Here is a 21,229-nt window from a genome sequence, read left to right as displayed (position 1 = left end):
TGCGAGGGGATATTTAATAATAAATAATACAAAACAAATAGTTACTCCCGATTAGGTTTCTGGAGGGGTGTGCCCCAAGTGAAATAGGGGTGTGCCCCAAGTGGACGTCTGCCTCGGACTCGGCGTCGTCTTTCCCTCAAGGGTTCAAGTAGAAGTATAAACATATCGAACTGACTGTACATATGCAAAATTTGTACTTGTACTGTTCAACTTTCCCCTTCCCTTTTCTCATTTTCTCTTCTTTGGCGATACACGATATACAAGTAGATAATTCACACGCTAAGTGATACATCAGAAACTGAACCGGAGATACACTTCGGCCCCCCTCGTTGTACTTTGCGCCACGACTTAGGTGGTCATAGCACAGCTTCCCCCATTTTCTTTCCCAGACTATTCGTACTCGTACTACAAGTACATCACTTGCCTGCGTCATCGTATACTTTATAATACCTCCTCTCTACCCATCCTCACCTCTCCACACACGAAAATGTTGCCGCTGATCCAACTTGCCGTTCTTTTAATACCCACTTTGGCCCATCCGGTCGATGAAAGATGGTTTCAACCTATAGATTCGACGGTCAATTCGTTGTTTGTCAAAAGAGCACCTGATCCTAATTCCGGAGGTGAGTCTTTTCCCCCTTCTCTCCTTTACCCTGAAATAGAAGGATCGTCAAATACCGAATGTGGTGATGCTTTCGGTATAGTATATTAGATAAGTTATGCTCATGTGTCAATGAGACGCATGCCTTGGATGATGAGGTAAAACGGTAACAAAGTCGTTTAAGAAGGGAATTAAGTACAGTAGGATGTTATTCGATTGCAAATGTGTTGAGAAGAGACTAATCAGCTAACAACGCACCAGACTTTGCATCCAATTACCCTGCACTCGGTACACCTCCACCTTCATCTTTACCCTCCGCCTGGACTCAAAAACTAGCTTCAATAACTCTTCCAAATGTCGGAGTTTCCAACCCCAACAACGGTTATCCCACTTATACAAATAACGAACCAGGACAAGATTCTACCATTTGTTCTTTCACTTATGAATGTACGACCTCTGATGATTTATACAACCCACCGGCCAATACCTTCGCATTGAGTTTTGATGATGGTCCAACGAGTTCGAGTCCACAATTGAATACTTTTTTGGCGCAGAATAATATATCGAACAAAGCTACTCATTTCATGATCGGTGGGAATATATTGGGAGCACCTACGCAGATGCAAGATGCTTTTACTGCTGGTGGTCATATTGCTGTACATACTTGGTCACATCCTTATAGTGAGTTAATTCCTCTCTGTCTTTCCTCAGATATCCGAATCAAGGAAGAGAGGATAGTTGCGTCATTGGATTGCTTTTTCGCCCGAAAGAGCAATTCCCATGAGGGGGACCAATAGAGGGCACGGGGGAAAGATCGAAGCAAAGAGGAAGAAGGGAGGATAAACAGTTGAATCAAAAGGGAACAAGCTGATATCAGTGACGACACTTTCCAACGAAGGAGTTTTGGGAGAATTGGGATGGACGATGCAGATCATTTCGGACCTTACAGGAGGGCGTGTACCAAAGTGTGAGTCAATCATCGTTGATCAACTCTTGCCCATCTTCCTCTCTGTCCACATGCATAACGACTTTCGCCCTTTACCCTTTGCTCTTAGTCATCACGTCATCAGAAAGCCTCCAACTTAATCACCATAAATCTATTCTAAACTTTTCTTCACCTCTCTAGCTCCACTTTCACATAACATGATAAGACAATGTTACAATGTATGCCCATTCACGAGGGTCAAAGCGGGGGAAGTGGGGGTTAAAGGGGGACATGTCTCACTTATCCAAAAACCATAAGACTGATCCAATCAGATTGGCGTCCACCTTTCGGAGACGTAGATAATCGTGTACGAACCATAGCCAAACAAGTATTCGGACTCGAAACAGTCGTTTGGAATCAAGATACCGGTGATTGGGCAATAGGAAATGATCCTTCTTACACTATACCTTCAGTCGAAAGTACAATGTCAGGATGGTTAACTTCTTCAAACAAATCGACCGGTTTATTAGTATTAGAACATGAATTAAACGATAATACGGTAGGTGTATTCATGGCTGAATATCCAGTAATGCAACAAAACGGTTGGAAAGTTATGACAGTGGCCGACGCTTTCGGTATGTCATGGTATCAAAATTCAGAAGGAGATACGGGTACTGTAATCAGTCAAGCTATCGCTGGAAATTCAACTTTATCAATAACTTCTTCTATTTCAACTTCAACTTCATCTTCAATAACTTCTACATCTTCTTCTTCATCTCTTTCTTCGACTGGAAGTCCGAGTCTTACTTCAACTTCCACGAGTAGTATATCTTCGAGTCCTTCGAGTAGACCGAGTACGAGTTCGGATTCTATTTCTTCAGCTGGGAAATTGGGTGTGTCTGGGATTATAATGATGTTATCTATCTTGGTCGGAATTCGGGTTGGAGCATAATTTATAGATGTGGAAAGTGGAATGTGGGAAAGTGGAATGTCGGATGTGGGTCATGGCAAGGACTTTTTTGAATGTATCACTCATCTACGTGTCATGCATTGGACAATTTTACATCTTTTTTCACAATGGTCGTGTTTCTTCAACGATATTTCCTTCCTCTTCAATCACCCAAAGTGCTACGGGTACACTCGTACGCAGGTATTTTGTACCACTCAACCATGTAAGCGTGGACAACGGTCGGAAGAAAGTCATTCAATCAGGGAAACCAAACCGAACAATAAACTCCTCTTTCAAACCTTATCCCCATTCCTTCATCCCTCCTCTCCCCTTGTCTCGGCATAAACGACCACTCTTTACCCCACTCAACCGTAAGCCGTAGGCTGTGATAGAGAAAATACAAGACTATAACCAAAGAACTGGGAGTTGAAACGTCTTTCCGAGACATAATATTCCCCTTATTCATCTTTAACCTGCTTTCCCTCTTCTCTCACCATTCTTCCGCTTCCCCTACTTTCCTTTCCTCTCACCTTACTCTATTCCTTTTTATCCTTCCCTTCTCCTCTCTTAAGCCCTACAACCACACCCCGACATTGACAACCACGTGGTCCCTGGCCGCCACAAACCGTTTCGACAAGAAAGAGAGGTTGTATATGATATACGGCGTCATAGATCAGTACAATTGAATAGTAAGTCATCGTTGGTGAAACTCTGGAATCGACATTTCCATTTCGACCATCGACCATCGACCATCGACCATCGAATCAGAGGATAAAACGACTGAAGATCTGTGGATGAGCTGGAGTTGGATTTATCTCGTTACTTGATCACTTGGACATTTATTTGTACATTCAAAGATCTCACTTCTACGTAGGTTCAATAACCGGATCTCAGATCTCCGGATCCCCGAAACCTGTTTATCATTCATCCCCAACCTGATCATTTGACAACACATCTTCAACAACCGTGAGAGTGGGTTAGGTAATCATCAGTGATCAGTGAGTCATTTGTCAACTTGTGGTCGGTACTTGTGAAGATTGTAAGTGAGCATAAGACATAGCTGACTTATCAAGTTTTCTTCCACGTGGATACAAAGTTGGATCCGAGCTTGTCATCATTCCGTACGAGAATATCAACTCACCCCTCTTCCACCGTCTCAATACCTCCCCCTCATCTCGTCGACTGGTCAGCGAGTGCAAAGTCTCACCACCCGACCGACCCAGTTCGTACACCCGTTCGAGGTGAATAGACCCGCCAATAAAGGGCAAGGGATAAGTGGAAGAAACTTGTGAGCCTTCACTTCCCACTTCATGTGGTCATCCGCTTATACTCTCAGTCAAACTATTTGATCGCTTTTCGCCGCAACAACTCTTGTTCCCTCCTTTCCCTCTCCCTTTCGTCCCAAACTTTCATTCCTTCCCCTTCATTACTCATTCCTCAATTCTCCTCTTACTTACCCTTACCCTTACTCTCGTTTCACCCTTATTCCCAACTCCCTCCACATCTGTCCTGCATCCAAACCGTCCCTTCACTCCATCCCCTTATTGCCTATCGCCTATCGCGTACTCGCCCCACCATCAGTCAACGCTCGGACCACCACCTTGAGGACGCCTTTGGCACCCGACCCGAGGAGGTCCAAGACCATTCATTCCTCAATCGTTCACCAACCCCCCCCCTGCTCCCTTTATTCCATCAAATAATCACTTCTCTTCATTTTTTCACTTCATCTCTCTCTCCTTCTCTTTCGTCCCCTCGATACCCTCTGTCCATCCGGCAGATCTTCTTTCTTTCTTAATTACACGTTGATTCATACGTGAGTGATTCATATGGCGAAAGGGGAAGTCAACAGCTGATACTGGACATCCTTTACTGGCTGATTCATCCGACTTTCGATAACGTTTGGCAAAGTAGTTTCTAAAATGTCACAATCCGAGATACAAGAGAAGATCGCGGCTGCGAGAAGAGAAGCGGATCAACTCAAGGATAAGATTAAAGCTGCTAAAGATCAAACGGCGGATACAAGTCGTATGTTCTACGTCTCTTTTCTCCTGTTCTTCTCCTGTTTCCCATCTGATTTCGTGCCCTGTGACATTTGTCACTTCCCATCTTGTAGAAACATCCCTCGTCATCTACTTGACACCAACATCATCATACCTTTAAAATGACCACGTTCCGTGCATGGTTCGTCCGCATGACTCGCCTTTAGAATTTGTGATTGAAATCGTCCCTCACTGACACCCCAGTCCGAGCAATGGCCAACGACACACCTCCCTTACCCCGAATGTCCATGAAACCCAGACGAACACTCAAAGGTCATCTCGCCAAAGTCTACGCTCTTCATTGGGCAGCGGACAAAAGACATATCGTCTCCGCTTCTCAAGACGGTAAACTCATCGTTTGGGACGCATACACCACCAACAAAGTCCATGCCATCCCACTCCGATCATCTTGGGTTATGACTTGTGCTTATGCGCCCAGTGGGAATTTTGTCGCTTGTGGTGGTCTTGACAACATATGTTCCATCTATTCACTCCGAGGGTCTGGACCAGGTGGTCAGGCAGCTGCGACCGGACAAGTCAAAGTTGCTCGTGAATTGAGCGCTCATTCGGGATATTTGAGTTGCTGCAGATTCATCAACGACAGACAAATAATCACTGCTTCAGGGGATATGACTTGTATGTTGTGGGATGTTGAACAGGGTGTGAGGACGATGGAGTTTAATGATCATACGGGGGATGTGATGAGGTGAGTGAAAGTCTTCTAAGAGATGGAAATGTGATGATCTGCCCGGGGGGGGGGGGGATGAATGGGATGATTATGTGGGATATAATGCTGACTGAAAACAGTTTGTCATTATCGCCGAACGCCAATTTATTCGTATCAGGGGCTTGCGATGCCACTGCCAAAGTGTGGGATATACGTACAGGTAAAGCTGTCCAAACGTTTACAGGTCATGAGAGTGATATCAATGCTGTTCAGTGAGTTTCCCTCGGTGATCTATGGCCTCCTTTGTTCCCCTTACACTGCTTATCAGATATATAACGTTTGACAGATCATGGCATGGTCTTCTATCAGCTGTGTTTCTCCGTCCGACCACGCGCTCATGCTCAGATTCTTCCCAAATGGTGACGCGTTCGCTACAGGTTCCGACGATGCTTCTTGCAAACTCTTCGATCTTCGAGCCGACCGTGAATTGAACACATACGCCCATGATAACATTCTCTGCGGTATCACCTCTGTGGCATTCTCGATCTCCGGACGTGTCCTTTTCGCAGGATATGACGATTACAATTGTAATGTATGGGATACGCTCAAAGGGGAACGTATCGGTGTTTTGGCAGGGCATGATAATCGGATTTCATGTTTGGGTGTCAGTGGTGATGGTATTGCTCTTTGTACTGGAAGTTGGGATAGTTTGCTCAAGGTATGTCAGATATCACAAAACTACTAAAACTCAGACTGACTGTTTAGGTTTGGTCGTGATTTTCATCCAGTTACTGAGTGATGGTGAAATAAGAAAATGTTGGAAAGGAAAGAAGAGAAAGTCTTATTCGATACCCCATGGCGTATATTTTTGCATGCCCATCTGTCGGTTATTTACAATTCCTATTTTTGTGATTTACGCTGGGATGGTTGTAGGTAGAGCGAGTTAGATTGGATGCATGGATTGAGAAAGTGAGGAAGTGTAGTAGTGTTGCCGGTTAAGAAAGGTTGTGGTTGTGGCCGAGACCGATGACCGCCGTTAGATCCGACAGCCGAGGACTAACTAACTTACTCATGCATTGCCCCCCCCCCCTTTTGGCATAGATTTGCAAATTATCAATCTCTCTCACAACCTAAGTTACTCTATCACATTCACATCCTTGTCTATCCATCTCTTCTCGTTCATCTTATGCTTTTCTAGTCAACACACTCCAATCGTTCCTCTCCATTTCAATACCCTCATCGGTCAGATACATACACGGAATGACGGTGATAAAGAGGTACGAAAATCCTCCTCGGACAGAGCAAGAATGGGAACATGCTCTTCGTCAGTGAGTGACATATTAACTACTTTAGTATCTTTCACCATCTCCAAGTTCCTCTTACCTCTCCACACACATTTATTCAAACGAACTTCATTCCATCTCCCTATCACTCTGCTCTACACCCTGTATATTGTCATCCTCCAAGGACGACCATCAGAATTAATCATATTTTCCCACCATCAAAAAAAGGGAAAGAACATCATGGAACATACATACATACATACATACCATTCATCCTACAAACACAATAACATACCATTCATCCTACAAACACAATATACACCCAATACCTCCCATTCAAAGGAGAAGGAATCCTAAGGGAAGGAATTGAAAACTTATGATTAGTTATGCAACAGATAATGAAAACGAAAATGAATCAACACATCCTTGGCCTACTTCGGCATACGCAAGCCCAACCAATTTATTGATTTACACAGACGACACACTTGATGCTTTTGACGATCTTGGTTCTACTTCTCCTCCTGTGTCAATACCAGTATCGACTTCTATTCCGATATATAAGAAAGGTGATGAGACGGGAAAAGTTTTTGATGGGGATGTCGAAGTTGGAAATGAGAAAAAAGAGGTGATGTGTAAAATTGGAGATACGGTACCGGCTTTGGAAGGGGAAGTACATGCTCCAACCATGTGTAAAGTCGGGGACACGGTACCGGCTTTGGATGGACCTGTACATGCTCCAACCATGTGTAAAGTTGGGGATACTGTGGAAGGTCCAGAGGGAAAGGCTTTGGCACCGGTAATGTGTAAAGTTGGAGATACCGTGGAAAGTCCAGAGGGGAAGCCGTTAGCCCCAGCAATGTGCAAGATAGGAGACACCGTACCACCCCTCGAAGGACCTGTACACTCACCTGTCATGTGTAAAATAGGGGATTTAGTCAATGGGCCAGAAGGTAAGGCGTTAGCCCCCGCAATGTGTAAAGTGGGAGACACCGTTCCGCCCGTCGATGGACCCGTACACGCCCCGGTCATGTGCAAAATAGGAGACACCGTACCGACACCCGATGCCCCCGTCAACGCTCCCACCCAAATGCTGAGAATAGGTGACACCGTACCACCTCCTGACGCCTCTGCTCACGCTCCCATATCTTACATTATGCAAGATTCAAACGCCTCTCCTTCCATCCGAGACACCAACAATATCGCCCCACTCCAAACTAGCCCCAATGATCTCCCTCCACTTGGTCTACTAGATTCCGATGTCGACCGTCCTGGAGCCGAGGACAGATATCGGATGCGACAATTCTGGGAGAAGGAGGGTTGGCTTCCTGGTCCTCCACCGAGAAAATACATCAAAGCCAGGAGGAGAAAGGCTTTGTAAGTCCTCGAAATGACCATGAGATCAATGACTGACATAAAGACGTCATTTGGGGCTGACAGAAGAGGGAGACGCCCTCAAACAAGTATTGGCAAAATATGCCGATATGGCAGGTAAAATGTTTAACACCAAAGGTTCTTTCGTCCGAATCATCTACGACGATGCTGAGATTACCTATGGACCAGATCCAAACGAACCACCCACCGCAGCGGCTATAGGATCTACACTCTCCGCTCACGTTTTGCTTTGTCCCAAAGAAGAGGTACACGTCATAGCAGACGTTTCAAAAGATTGGCGACATGCCAAGAACCCATTCGTTGTCAAACAACAATGCAGATTCTACGCCGCCGTTCCTCTGAGATATCATCTTCGTAATCAATTTGTCGACATTGGAACACTTGCAATCCATGATCCGGAACCTTGGGACAATTTCGATCAACGCGAATCGGACATGTTGCTCAATCTTGCCAATATGCTCATGTACCAACTCATCACACTTCAATCTGAAATGTCTGCCAAAAGGTTGAGCTCGATGTACCAAGAATCAATAAATTATCTCCGCCGTTCTGTCGTTCCGGAATATGCCAAACCTAAAAGGAAAGAAAAATCCCACAAAAGCTCAAGCATTATCGCTCCTCGTGGCTTCGAACTTCCCCGAAATCCTTGCGGAGAACCCATGTCCCATACAGCTATCAAGACCGGACCCAAAGATAGCCAAGCAGCCAAAAGAAAAATGCAGCAATCCGACAAGGAGCTTTACGCTGATGCTGCCAACACTTTAAAGAACCTTCTTGAGGCTGATCATGTCGCCGTACTCTCCGCAGCCGATTTCCAACTTTTCATTCGTTGTGCCGGATCCGACCCTTTGCCAAAAAAACGTGAAACGAAAGAACAACTGGTCGGTGATTGGCTCAACGGAAAGCCATGGCCTGCACATGTTGATCCTATAATTATGCACGTTCCACGAAGCAGTGACCGAGGTTTACAGCTGCTCGGTCAATCGGGTTCGGCACAATTACATCTAGACCAACCTGGTGTCGAGGGGACGTTTGCCGATGTGATCAAGGCTTCTTTGAAGTCGAGACGATTCTGGTTTTACAGGGACGACGAAGAAGATGACGAGCTCTCACACCGCGTAATGGCTCTCGTTCCGGATCAGGCCCAGATAACCTTGGCGGTCTGCTGGCCCACTTACAACGGTGCTCTCAAATTCCTTTCCTTCGTTTCGTGGAATAAACCGCCTTCAATGTTAGGTCATACCGCTAAAGCCGTACCCTTTGCATGGTTGTTGTCGAGTCTCACCAGTGGTGTCTTGGCAGTGAGATCAATTAGGAACATGGAAGAGTCGCAAATCTCATACAGTAATCTCCAAGCTCAGTGAGTGTCGATGAGTAAATATCGTGGCTATGCTGATGATAGTGAACTGCGAACGCCCATGCACCAAATTTTGGCCATCACTCAATTGCTTCGTGCATCGATGAATGATCTAGCGGAAACTCCAGCAGCTACTGGCAAACCAGTATGCATCCAACAGATTCGAGATCTATTACCATACCTTGACGCCATCGATACTTCTGGTAAAACATTACATGGCATTGTCGACAATATCCTGTCCTTCCTTGACCTCAAAGCGAAAGACGCCGTGCGTGGTGATTCCCCCACCTTGCTCAATTCCCCCTCTGGACCGATCAAATCATTGCAGGTCATGATGGAAGAAGTCATTCATGATGCTGCGGACGAAGATCGACGAGCACGGCGGGCTAATGGGCAACCGGCCAGTAACGTGGAGACAATATTCGAAATCATTCCTCTTGGTCTTGGTGATGAACTCACCGAGGATACCGGTGGAGCACTTCGTCGTGCCCTTAGCAAACTTCTTACCAACGCGTACAAATTCATCGAAGGAGCCGGCTGTGTGGAGATTTATGTCGATTATGTGAACAATTGCGAAACACCAGAAGGCTACGAAGAGCTGTCAGCGACCAAGAACATCGGTATCAAAATCGTAGACACCGGTCGTGGGATGGATGAAGAATTCGTTCGTCAAAAGTTAGGTGAACCATGGGCTAAAGAAGATTCTTTCGCCACTGGTTCGGGTCTCAGTGTTCATCTCGCTTGGAGAATCATCGATCTTTTAGGTGGCCACATGGAAATTTCTTCCAGTCCAGGTAAAGGTACCATGGTACAGATAGAAGTACCTGTACCCCGATTCAATTCTTCGATCTCTTCTACACCTTCTAACTCTCCTCATCCCACTCAACAGACTTTCAAACTGGAACATCCTTTCACCGGTCGTAAAGTCGCTTTAGTCGGATTCGACACTCCTGATTCTTGTCCATGGGGTTTACCTCGTGTAGGTGCTTCACTCTTTCGACAATACACAAAACTTGGATGTATCATAACCGACCTATCATCTGCCGATCTTGTCATCGTAGACGGTAGAAAAGAAGAATTACCAGGGTTCGCCGATACATTATCTGAAATACATACAACCGACGTTGTCATCTTAGTTGGAACAGATCATGAACCACATCCTTCAGCCGTTACTGCAGCTAGATCTTTACATAAACATATACGTCGATTACATAAACCTGCCACTCCATCAATCATACGTGAAACTTTACTTCCAACACCTTCAAGACTAGCTGTAGAACATCGTACCAACCCATCATTAGATTCTGATATTATTTCACCTAGTCCAATCACTCAAAGATTAAGAGCTCATTTCGCTACCTCCGCATCTGATTCATCTACAAGTCCTAAATGTAGTTTCGTACATGATTTAGTGCAAGGTTTAGGATTAAATTGGAAACCTAAAGGTATCACTATAGAAGAAGCAGTTGCGAATCTTTCACTTGGTGATTACTTTTCTTCTAGACGTAGACCTACTACTCCGAGTACTAGTACACCTTCGACAATAGGGACAGAAGATACTACAGAGACGAATGGAACGACGGAAACTGCAGATACTGAACATAGTCATTTAGGTGAAGAAACGGATTTAACTTCACCGGAAACTTTAGTCGAACCGGAGGTTATAAAAGTTTTGGTGGTGGAAGATAATAGGATAAATAGGAAGATTTTAGTAAAGATTTTATCTACGAAATTGGTATGCTTTTCTCTCCGACCGTATCTTCATCTCTTTACATCTCAACCTTTCATTCCTGATCTTTTCCTGTGTGCTGTATGTCAATCTCTCCCAATTCACATCCTGTCTCTCCCCCCTTTTCTCGTGTGTTGTGGCTGGGTCGCCCATATCTTCATCTCTTTACATCTCAACCTTTCTTTCCTGATCTTTTCCTGTGTGTTGTATCTCAATCTCTCCCGAATGGCATCCTTCCTCTCTCCTTTGCTCGTGTGTTGTGGATGGGTCGACTAGACGAATCGCACCCTGTTTTGTGGGAAGAGACGTTATGTAACGAGACATGACCCGTCATTTCCTTTCGGCAACATACAGTCTGACGGAAGACTGATCATCAGGCGATCGAAGTGGTCGAAGCGGAAGATGGATTGGCAGCTTTAGAATTGTTCAAGACTTTTACTTCTCCTTCCATTAGTTAGTCTTTCGTCTTTTTATGTCTCTCTCTCCTCTTGTCCTCCACTCTCCGCCCATCTATGTCATTTGATATTCTACGATGATCCCATCACGTCGAAATGTTCTACTATGATACCACACCCACCCACCCACCATCGGTCACTTGTCTACCATAACAGATTTTCCCGAATGAATCTCGATCCAAAACAGTATCGCAGATCCTCTAACATGCAGTTTTGATGGATATCAACATGCCAAAGATGGACGGTTATACAGCCGCTCTTGAAATGCGTCTTCTTGAGAAATCTTCACCTTCAAGAGGAAGATCAAAGATTATCGCCGTCACTGCTCTGGCCAGTGATGCAGAGAAGAAACATGGGTTGGTGGAGAGTGGAATGGATTTATGGTTGACTAAACCTTGTGATAAAGCTACTATCACCCGAGTGGTTGATGAAGCTAGGAAAGAGTTGTTGGGTGTTGAATGAAGTATACTTCTCAGGTTTATTCACATTACCACACTTGGTTATCTACTACATAAACCATCTACCCAGTCACTTGGACAGTCGGACAACTATCTACCTACATAGATCCACTCAAGATATCAATGGTTTCGGGCGAACTCTGAAAGTCATCACGTCTCGTACCATACGTGTCTTGTCATCTTATCATCTTGTTATCTTGTCATCTTTAATTTGACACTTTATCAACTTGTCGCAAACCTGTGAAAATGGAATCTAAGTTATATCTTGGGAGTATTTCAAAGGAATGTACAACAATCTAAGGGGAAAAAATGCTATGATGCATAATCTTTTCTACTGTACTTGTACATTTCATTCGTATCAAGAATAATCTTGTTGTTCCCAATATTCATACTAATGCACTTTTGCACGTTTAATTGAGCCATCCACGACATGTAGCAGCTCCGCACAAACATGGTACACGTAAAGCCGGGTCGGATTCCAATGGGAATTTATAATCGTATAGTATTTCTTCACCTGGATGAAGGGTTCGTTTGGCGTAAATGACAATCTGCATGTTAGGATGAGAGTTTCCTTCCTTTCTTCTATCAAATCTGTTAATACTGAGACGTCTAGTGAGGAATGATAATGATGGGAAATCTTTCTGAAGATGACGATGAGGGAAAAGATGAAGTGCGGTGGGGGTAAATCAGCCGAGATGAGAAGTGTGGGGTGGTTAACTATCCTAGGTGAGAATGTATGATGAGGGTCAGAGATGAAATTTGGAAAAGTTTGAACAAAGTATCGAATAAGCAAAGAGAAGGTTTGAAAATAATGGTGGGATGGATGATTGAAAAATGAGGAAAGTAGTGAAAATTGTTAAAAACTTTCAGAGGTGGTAGAAATGAAACTTTGGACTCACTTTCGATTGACCATTGATAGAAATAATCTTAGCACTGGCACTAGGATCACAAGAATGATTAATCAACCTACTCACACTACCTTTAAAAGTAGCGTCACAAACTAAATCATTGTCGATCCTAAATAAATAACTACTCCCTATACCTTGTCTCAAATATCTTTGTTCTCTAATCTCAGCAACTGCAGATCTGCAGATCTCTCCAACATATTCACAAACCATTTCACCAGGTTGTATAGTTTCCATGGCGTATAAACCATAACCTTCAATAGCGGATCTTGCAAACCTCAATTGTTTTTTCCTAATTCTTAATTGATTAAAAGCGAAAAGATCTGATTCTGCAGTTGCAGATTTATCGTTGTTATTATTATTATTATTCCCATATAAAGTTTTCCTATGTGATTCCATATCATGTGCTAAACGTCTTCCTGTAACTCTTGCAGTTCTTCCAGATGTAATCGTATTGATCCCACCTCCACCTGCTTCTTCTGTTGAGACCGCAGCTCTATTTCTTTGTGGTAAATAAGAAGATTTTTGGATTTGTGGTATTTTCTTAAAACCTTCTGCTCGCCATGATCCAGAAATATGATAAAGAGGATGATGTTCATTCAAATTTTCAACTCCTTCTGAATCTTCTGGGAATATAGGTGGTGATTCTTCATTGGAAAGTAATAATGCTTGTCCTAACCAATATACATCTTCTTCATCTTGTATAACACCTGATTCGAGAAGTTTATCAGCGGCAGTGATGACTTTCTTTGGTTTCTTCGTTTTAGGTTTCACTTCGATTATAGGAGTAAGACCAGGTTCAGGTTCAATGGTTTCTGCTTCGATGATGGGTGAGTCGATACGTGCTTTCTTACCAGGTTTGGACTTTGCTTTGGAAGTTCTTTTAGTTCCCGCTTTGACAGGAGTTTTATCGATAGGCTCTGTTGGTTCGTCTGGAAGGGATGGAGTTGTCGTGGAGATGGGAACAATAGGTTCAGGTGGAGCTTCGGATATATCAGAGTCGCTGGAGAATGATGGTGATCTCTTGCGTTTTGGACTGGGAGGTCGGACAGGAATGGGTCGATTCTTTTTGGTTATAGTCAAAAACCTCCAATCTTTCTCCACATGAGCTTCATCAAGCCCATCAGGTTTGTTGGCTGATACAGGTGTTTCAACAATCGGTGATATACGATGCCCTTGAATGGCAGATTGATCCAAAACAAACTTCGCCCTATGAGCCGATTTGTCATCTCCGAATAAGATATACCATCCCTTAAAGCTCGACAAGATTTGGGTAGGTTTGAAAGTCCTGAAATGGTCTCGTAAATGTTCTTCTCTTATTAAAGACGAAGGCAATTGTTTCGCATCCAGGAAGATATGTGGTAATCCATTCTCTTTCACAGCTTGAGTGACTCGTTCAGCTTTCAATTCGTCATCTCTACTCGGACCCAGCGGGGCTTTGACACGTCCCCTACCGACAGGAGAACGTGAACGGACACGATACATCGGTCGATCATCCTCGCTGTCGGTGTATGAATCACATGTCGAGCAGAACGAGTGTGATCTGGAACGAGAACGACGTCGTCGGGCAGGAGAAGAAGAATCGCGCATATCTTGCACCCTGCCTCGTGGGGCGAAAGGAGCAGCGATGAAAGAGTTATGGATTTGACTGACTGGCATGGGCCGAGGTGGAAGTCCAGGTGGTCTAGGGAGGTTAACAAAAGATGGAATGGGAATAGATCGGTTCAATGATGGATAATTTCGCGGAGGAGGGGCTGAGGGGATGGAAGGGAAGTTTGGGGTGAATCGTCGATTTGAACCATTGACAAAATTAGGTTTTGGTCTATAAGATGAATTGAGAGGAGCTGTAGGTACTTCCGAACTTGGAGTGGCAGTACCACTGGCCGGTGTGGAAGGTATGAGAGGGGGTTGAGAACGGGGTGCAGATGGGGGTGGTGGTAATGTTGGTGGTGGAGGAGGAGGAGGAAGTTTGGGTTTAGCATATCTTCTTTCCATTTCCTCTTTCACAGCTTGTTGAGTTCTCAAACCCCTACCATCTAACACCACTTTGATCTTTTCATTTCCGACCAATCCCACACGTTGCCCATCACAAACCTTGACGACATTATTAGCCACATCATGCGCTGACCCTGTCTTGCCCGGGACCGGACCGGAAAATTGAACCCAGCAGAGACCAAGCTGCATCCCCGATTTCGTGTCCATCTTCGCTTCCATATCCTTGATCCTCCCATGAACTCGAAGGAATTTGGATATCTGATCGACCGTGGTCAGGGGGTTTAAACCGGTGATAAGAACCGCGGTAGGTGGAGGGGGAGGTTTGGAGCCTGTGGAATGTTCGTCCCACTGTCGTCAGCCACGAACATGACACTCTTGACTCACATCATAACGAATCTCGTGAAAGTTGGCACGATGTTTCATGTACCCTCTACCTCTTTGTCTCTGATCTGCAGATAACTTGAGGCGCGGATCTTCTACTTGTGTCAAACCCTCGCCATCGTATCGTTTAACAGATTCTTTCCCCTTCCCTTCTAAAGTGATGAAATTACCTAAACCTGATCGTTGACGCACAGATGGGGGAGGTTCGTACATCTGTTCTGGAGGTTGAGGGGATGGGTGTTTTTTGAGGGAAGAGGATCTTCTGGAACTGACATCCAAGTTTGAGCTGCTGGTAGATGGAGACCGTCGTGAATGAAGATCACGGAAATGGAAAGCCGGAGGAACAACTTCTTCTTTTCTGTCAGACTTGCTAGACTTGATTTCATTACGAAGTGAAGATGACTTCCAGAGTGATGTAGGCGGTGAAGCAGGAGGAGCAGGAGGTTCAGCTGATGGAGGGAGAGGTGGTGGTGAACTACCTGGTGAGATGGGAGGTGAAGAAGGTGGAGGAGGGAGCAAATCAGGAGGTGGTGGTGTAGGAGGACGATCATCTTCATCAGGCAGAGGTGGTGGTGGTGGTAATCTTCCCTTAGGAGGAGGGGGCGTTGGAGGTCTATCGGGGGGTGGTGAAGGTTGTCTAGGTCCATCTCTATCGAAATGATCCAAATGTGGGGGTCTAGCTCTGAGTTTTCCATTCAAAAGTGAATTAGGTTTTGATGGTAATGCGATAGATATAGGTTTACGAGTACCAATAGTATCATGTAACGTCTTCAAACTTTCAGTTTGTTTGATGGGTGATTTAGATTTTCTTCTTGATACTTGTACGTTGGACTCATCCTCAAAAGAAGTATCTTTTGACGATGATCCGTTTGTTTTTTTCGATGATTCCGAGGATTTATGATTGAGATTATCAAATATGGGAAGATGCTTTTGATTAGAAAGGGCGGGTTTGGTTGGAAGAGAGGTAGGGCGAGGGAAGGCAAAGGATATTGGAACACGAACTGTCGATGGTCCTGCAGTAGCATTTTGTGCGTTGTTACCTGTACCATTTCCATTGGCTCCACGAAAAGCTTTCGGACCAGTGGGAGGGGGACGTGAGCCGGATGGGAGTGAAGGTGAAAGAGGAGGAGGAAGAGGAGGCATCGAGTCACGCGGTCGTTGGGATAGTCATGAAGTGTGGTAGAGGATACTTTCTTTGACGATGGAACAGTTGCTAGTGAGAGACTTTCGCACCACTAGTTGATTCTCTTGAGAACTCTCAAGCTTCTTGGACGAATATGATGAGAGTTGTATAGATGTTATGGTAAAGAAGAGGAGAAGAAGGGCCTTATGGGTCCGCTTGAGAGAGAGGTTCGCGTTTTTCGGTCAAAGGGAAAATGAGCGGCGATGTCCGCCTTCCCAGTTGATGACACAGAGACATGGTTTGCATGGAAAGTGACATGAACGAATCTTATTATATACACACAGAGCACACTTTGTTCCACCACTCACTCGTTATTGAATGACATTAGAGATACTCCCCTATCTACACGTCGGCGTTTACTCGGCACTTGACGAGTAGCATTCTGAATCCCCACCAACTTCTCCGCCAATTGTTCCCCAGCATCGGCGTACATGTCGGTCCTTGCTACCCTCTCTTTCAATGCCTGGTCCTTGATATCATTCAATGCATTCATCTCTGCCAGTTAGATCGGATATAAACAGACAGTCTATGAACTTGGTCACATACCTAGAGTTGTGTCATTATAATAAGACCCGATCCGATCAAAGAGTTCTCCATGACGGGTCAGGAGGTCTGTCTCTTTAGCATCACCCTTTCTTGAGAGATGGACTCACTTTGGACACTTTGTAAATTTGCATCGCTCCTCCCCCCCACATCCTCACTGGCCTTATTCCACAAAGCCTCAACATCAAGCTCAACCAGAAGAGACATGGCCTTCTCAAAAGCCTTCGGCATCTGAAAGATCACATTGGGTACGTCGGTCTATAAATCAGCATCATCATACAAAAGGGAAATACTCACCTCCGACTCTTCTTCGAAATCTCCGACGTAAGTGGTAGGTACACGACGACGAGTCACTCGATCAGTGCCAAGTGGACCAGGAGATGAACCAGGCTTTTGCGTGGGTTGTTTGCTCTCATCGTCAAACGTTTCAATGTGGATATGCGAGTCGACTTTAGGCTTAGGAGTATCTTCACGGTGACCCACGAGTCTATCTTTCTTCAGGATTTGCCTCCCTGCAGGGGACTCGATGCTAGAGGGCTGTACCAATGAGCGCTTGTTGGTCCTATTTTGTTGCGTGTCACGGTGAACCTGTGCTTTAATCGAAGTCGAATTTGTGGAGGGCGGGTTCTCGACAGAGTGATGATGACCTCGAGCACTGCGGGGAGAATCATTAGGAATGTAAACTTGATTGAGTTTGCTATGACGGATTACCTGTCCAGGATGAAGGTGATGAGAAATGTTATCACGATGAGTGGTCAGACCGATATCAGTATGATGATCATATGTATTGTTTCTTGTGTACGGTTGGACTTGAAGATGTTCTTGAATCGGTTTGAATCTATTGAGATGAGAAGTAGAACGGACTACAAATTGGCTTTGCTTTCCCATCTCTGGATTCCCTTGAGTCTCATGAGGAAGGTATTTGTACGAGTTGTTATTGATATCTTGATGAGAAGAATTGTGAGAAATCACTGAACGAACGTCAAGTGAAGGAGAAGGAGTAGTTATGATCTCTTCGAATCTGGATGGATCATTCATATCTTGAGTATCAGGGTAAGGAGGGATGATGAATCCCGGGGACATGAGGACTGGAGTGGCGAGAAGACGCCGACGGTCAGGTCGGGGAGTGAGCATGGTGTCTCCCAAGTCAGCTGTCAGCTCTGAGGAACCTGTCGAAAATAGGCTCACGATATTAGTACAGTACGTATTATTCTTTTCTATTCTACTGTTACGACTGTGACAAAGTTAGACGAAGGTGTAATGTGTTCCAGTAGTGAGTAGAAGAGAAGAGAGGAGGAGAAGAAGAGAAGAAGGAAACTGGTTGCCGGTGGTGAAGGGTGGGGGTCCGAGCGCAGACAAGGAAAGCGGTCATCGCCGCTTCGCCATTGAGTGGGATTCACAGTTGAAAAAGTTGGCTGAGTTGACGTCTCTTGAATAGATAGACAGTCATGAGGGCAAACAAAGCACATTGGTCAGTCTGAATCCCAGATTAGATTGCTGAACTAACAGTCAGTACATGCCAAAACTATAGATGAGAAATGCGTAGCCTTCGGGCTTTCTCACGACTCATCACTCGACCAACCTCGACTCCTCTCCTACTCCCTCCCGTCATACCCATAGGTCCCTCATGTTCCCGTTGGTTCTCTTGTCAATGTTGTCACAGAAATCGCGAGAAAGACTCATTCTTCACTCCCAACCCCGATCGTATCCTCACTCATCCCAACAATCTTGACAAAGAAGGAGCAACAAAACCGCCAAGACGAGCAGCTACGAGAGAAACCACAGGAAGGAATTCTCCTGAGAAGAAACCCTCAGATCCCCCTATACAGCCTCTACGTCTTCCTCTCCCACCCAAGTTACCCTACTCTCCCGATTCTCTACCCTTCCAACGACACTGCGAAGCTCTCTCTCAATCTCTTCAATTCTCACCCAACGATTCTTGGCTCACATTCCTCGCTCTTGATCCGTCTCTCCGACGATACATACCTGATCATACATACCGTTCTCTCCTCTCTCACCAACTCACCGAACCTGATCTCCAAAGACGACAAAATCGAAGTAGACGTTTGATCAATTTCGCTGGGAAATGCGGTATGCAATTGTCTGATCTTGGGAGAGATAATTTGATGAATACACTTCATGTTGCTTTGACAGTGATTCTCACTCCTCCTTCTCCAAAGATCTCCAAAGATTTGGGATATGAAAGAAATTTATGGAACACTATCAAAGATCTCGATATGAATTTAAGGTCGGTTCCTGAAGAGGTGAGATTAGGTTGGTTGGAAGTACAAGCTCGATGGGCGCAGAGTTCACCGGATAAACGAGATGAGGTAGGGAATGAGGTTTTGGAAATAATCCAAAGAGACGGAGCGGAAGGAAGTGAACAGATAATCATGCGTATAATCAAATATCTTCCTGTGGATCAATCACTACAGATTGTCTCACAATGTTGGACAAAAAATATCGAAATTGAGGAGAGGTCAGTTCTGGGGGTCATGGAAAGATTCCTCGATCAATCTGACTCGGACAGCCTTCGGAAGCTCGTGGACAACCTCAATGCCCTTTCTACATCAATGTCCGGAATACGAACATGTCTGGAACAAGCCATCAGTCGAAATCGAAGTCCACAGGAGAAATTAGCTACTGTCGATCGTAACTCCATTCCATCTGTCATGCGCCGAACATTGAAGGTAGTGAAATCTATGACTATCAACAGTGTTCAAGAAGACTTACCGAATGTACTATCTTCCCTTTCTTTTCTTCTTGGACAAAAGGCAGAATGCTATATTCTCATCCACAGCATTTTCTCTTCTTCCCAACGACTGCAACTTTCTTCATCACCAACACTGAGAAACCACTTTCTTCCTTTTCTCCAACTTCTTCATGAAAGTCATCAATTGGAACATCTCGAACCTCATCTAATCTTCCAAGCTCTCCGTACATGTATATCATCTCTTCCCTCATCCGAAGCTTACATTCTCGGTCGACGTCTCTACTCTCAAGCCAGAATATCCAATCCTCCTTTCCAATGGACCAAATCTAATGTATATCTTTGGAAATCTCTCTTTCATCACGCTTTAAGTCCTCCTCGTCCACATCTGCATTTCGCCTCTCGACTCTATGCCGATCTTCAAGCGGACGGAATGAAGATCTCTTCTCGTGAAGCTCTCTTCATAATCCGCATCATTGCCGGATCCACTTCCCCTTCTCGAGCTATTTTACTTGACCGTCATCTAAAAGATTATCTCTGGACCAAAGAAGACGTCAATCCCTTGGTAGAAGCTCTGGTAAAAGGTTTGACATCTACGAAGAATATGGAAGACACTGTCTTAGCTCTCAACCTATCATTAAGAATTTTACAAGATAAACCTTTACCCCTTACAGCCGCAGAAAATATCGCTCGAAAACTTTCTCAATCCAGTCGACCGTCACGTCAACAAAATTTATTGCAAGTCTTACGTTTATGTTCTGGTGATGTTGAAAAGATATACGAACACTGTTTATTCTCAATCATCGTACATCGTGATTTGTATGATCCTCTAGATAGACAAAAACGTCTCGGAAGGGCTATCATCCTCTACAAAGAAATGTTATCCCGCAACATTCGACCAGGCCAACGAAGTATTTCACTACTCATCCGTCTTTTGCTCGATACCGGACACCTTGAATCCGCTTTGGCGATTTTCAAAGCTACTTTGAATACCGTGATCAAATCAGGAACGGTGGGAAGACTCATGATTAGTCTCGCCCTTGAGGAAAGGTATGCAGAGGCGGACGAGGTAGAAAGGTCATGGCGTGAAGCGGGAAAGTTGGAGAATGGGAAAAGATATGATAAAGGTGTTTTGGGAGCAAGGATTTTGGTTGATATCAAACAGGGTAAGGTAGTTGATATGATTGATATGGAGAGAAAAGGATGGAAGGGAGGAAAGTATTTTTTGAAATATCTCGAGAGTCTAAAATCCCAAGCTCAAGCTCAAGTTGAAGTTCGAGTACGACCTCCAACGATGGAGATAGAGAAGGAGATAGAAATGGAGAAGATAAAGGATGGTGTCGAGGATCATAAAATGCCAATTCGACCTATCACAAGATCTTTGTGGGTTGAAGAGAAGGAAAAAGAAGTAGTAGATATGACCTCTGTTGCAGAGGTGTATGGAACATGAATGCATAACATCTACATTTTCAGGTCTCATCACTGTTCCTCATGCACCATGCACCATGCAGTAGTTATACAGTCATACAGTCTATGCTTTGTCATTGCTTGGCCGACTTGGCAAATTGTACACATCCCATGTCTCCTTTTGTGCCCGAGTGAAGGCCGATTCAAGATTGAATTTCGGCCATGAGCGTGACTTTGACTCCTCGGCCCG

General features: G+C 44.7%; 6 protein-coding genes across 6 annotated transcripts; 4 read left to right on the top strand and 2 right to left on the bottom strand.

Moving 5' to 3' along the window:
- Positions 1–220: 220 nt before the first annotated feature.
- Positions 221–2,478, top strand: TREMEDRAFT_70983 (uncharacterized protein; the record flags this gene model as incomplete). The annotated part of the gene is made up of 5 exons (XM_007002023.1): positions 221–623; positions 863–1,282; positions 1,479–1,568; positions 1,859–2,362; positions 2,408–2,478. Exons 1-5 carry the CDS (start codon positions 488–490, stop codon positions 2,476–2,478), a joined length of 1,221 nt encoding a protein of 406 aa, XP_007002085.1. The 5' UTR covers positions 221–487.
- Positions 2,479–4,394: 1,916 nt separating this feature from the next.
- Positions 4,395–5,958, top strand: TREMEDRAFT_59681 (G-protein beta subunit GPB1; the record flags this gene model as incomplete). The annotated part of the gene is made up of 5 exons (XM_007001716.1): positions 4,395–4,500; positions 4,719–5,220; positions 5,322–5,453; positions 5,587–5,899; positions 5,947–5,958. The coding sequence occupies 5 exons, from the start codon at positions 4,395–4,397 to the stop codon at positions 5,956–5,958; spliced, it is 1,065 nt and encodes a 354-aa protein (XP_007001778.1).
- Positions 5,959–6,441: 483 nt separating this feature from the next.
- Positions 6,442–11,859, top strand: TREMEDRAFT_59680 (uncharacterized protein; the record flags this gene model as incomplete). The annotated part of the gene is made up of 6 exons (XM_007001715.1): positions 6,442–6,509; positions 6,849–7,838; positions 7,882–9,216; positions 9,259–10,948; positions 11,320–11,395; positions 11,609–11,859. The coding sequence occupies 6 exons, from the start codon at positions 6,442–6,444 to the stop codon at positions 11,857–11,859; spliced, it is 4,410 nt and encodes a 1,469-aa protein (XP_007001777.1).
- Positions 11,860–12,265: 406 nt separating this feature from the next.
- Positions 12,266–13,159, bottom strand: TREMEDRAFT_24920 (uncharacterized protein; the record flags this gene model as incomplete). The annotated part of the gene is made up of 2 exons (XM_007000496.1): positions 12,266–12,403; positions 12,755–13,159. 2 exons carry the CDS (start codon positions 13,157–13,159, stop codon positions 12,266–12,268), a joined length of 543 nt encoding a protein of 180 aa, XP_007000558.1.
- A 3,464-nt stretch (positions 13,160–16,623) lies between these two features.
- On the bottom strand, positions 16,624–17,996 carry TREMEDRAFT_59678 (uncharacterized protein; the record flags this gene model as incomplete). The annotated part of the gene is made up of 4 exons (XM_007001714.1): positions 16,624–16,814; positions 16,866–16,931; positions 16,973–17,120; positions 17,160–17,996. The coding sequence occupies 4 exons, from the start codon at positions 17,994–17,996 to the stop codon at positions 16,624–16,626; spliced, it is 1,242 nt and encodes a 413-aa protein (XP_007001776.1).
- Positions 17,997–18,310: 314 nt separating this feature from the next.
- Positions 18,311–21,022, top strand: TREMEDRAFT_59677 (uncharacterized protein; the record flags this gene model as incomplete). Its single annotated transcript, XM_007001713.1, has 2 exons — positions 18,311–18,333; positions 18,409–21,022. The coding sequence occupies 2 exons, from the start codon at positions 18,311–18,313 to the stop codon at positions 21,020–21,022; spliced, it is 2,637 nt and encodes an 878-aa protein (XP_007001775.1).
- Between the last annotated feature and the right edge of the window lie 207 nt (positions 21,023–21,229).

Source organism: Tremella mesenterica (assembly GCF_000271645.1).
Source record: "Tremella mesenterica DSM 1558 unplaced genomic scaffold TREMEscaffold_1, whole genome shotgun sequence".
Lineage (NCBI taxonomy): Eukaryota > Fungi > Basidiomycota > Tremellomycetes > Tremellales > Tremellaceae > Tremella > Tremella mesenterica.
The sequence above is the reverse complement of the archived record's forward strand: the minus strand, read 5'-3'. Positions and strand labels throughout refer to the sequence as shown.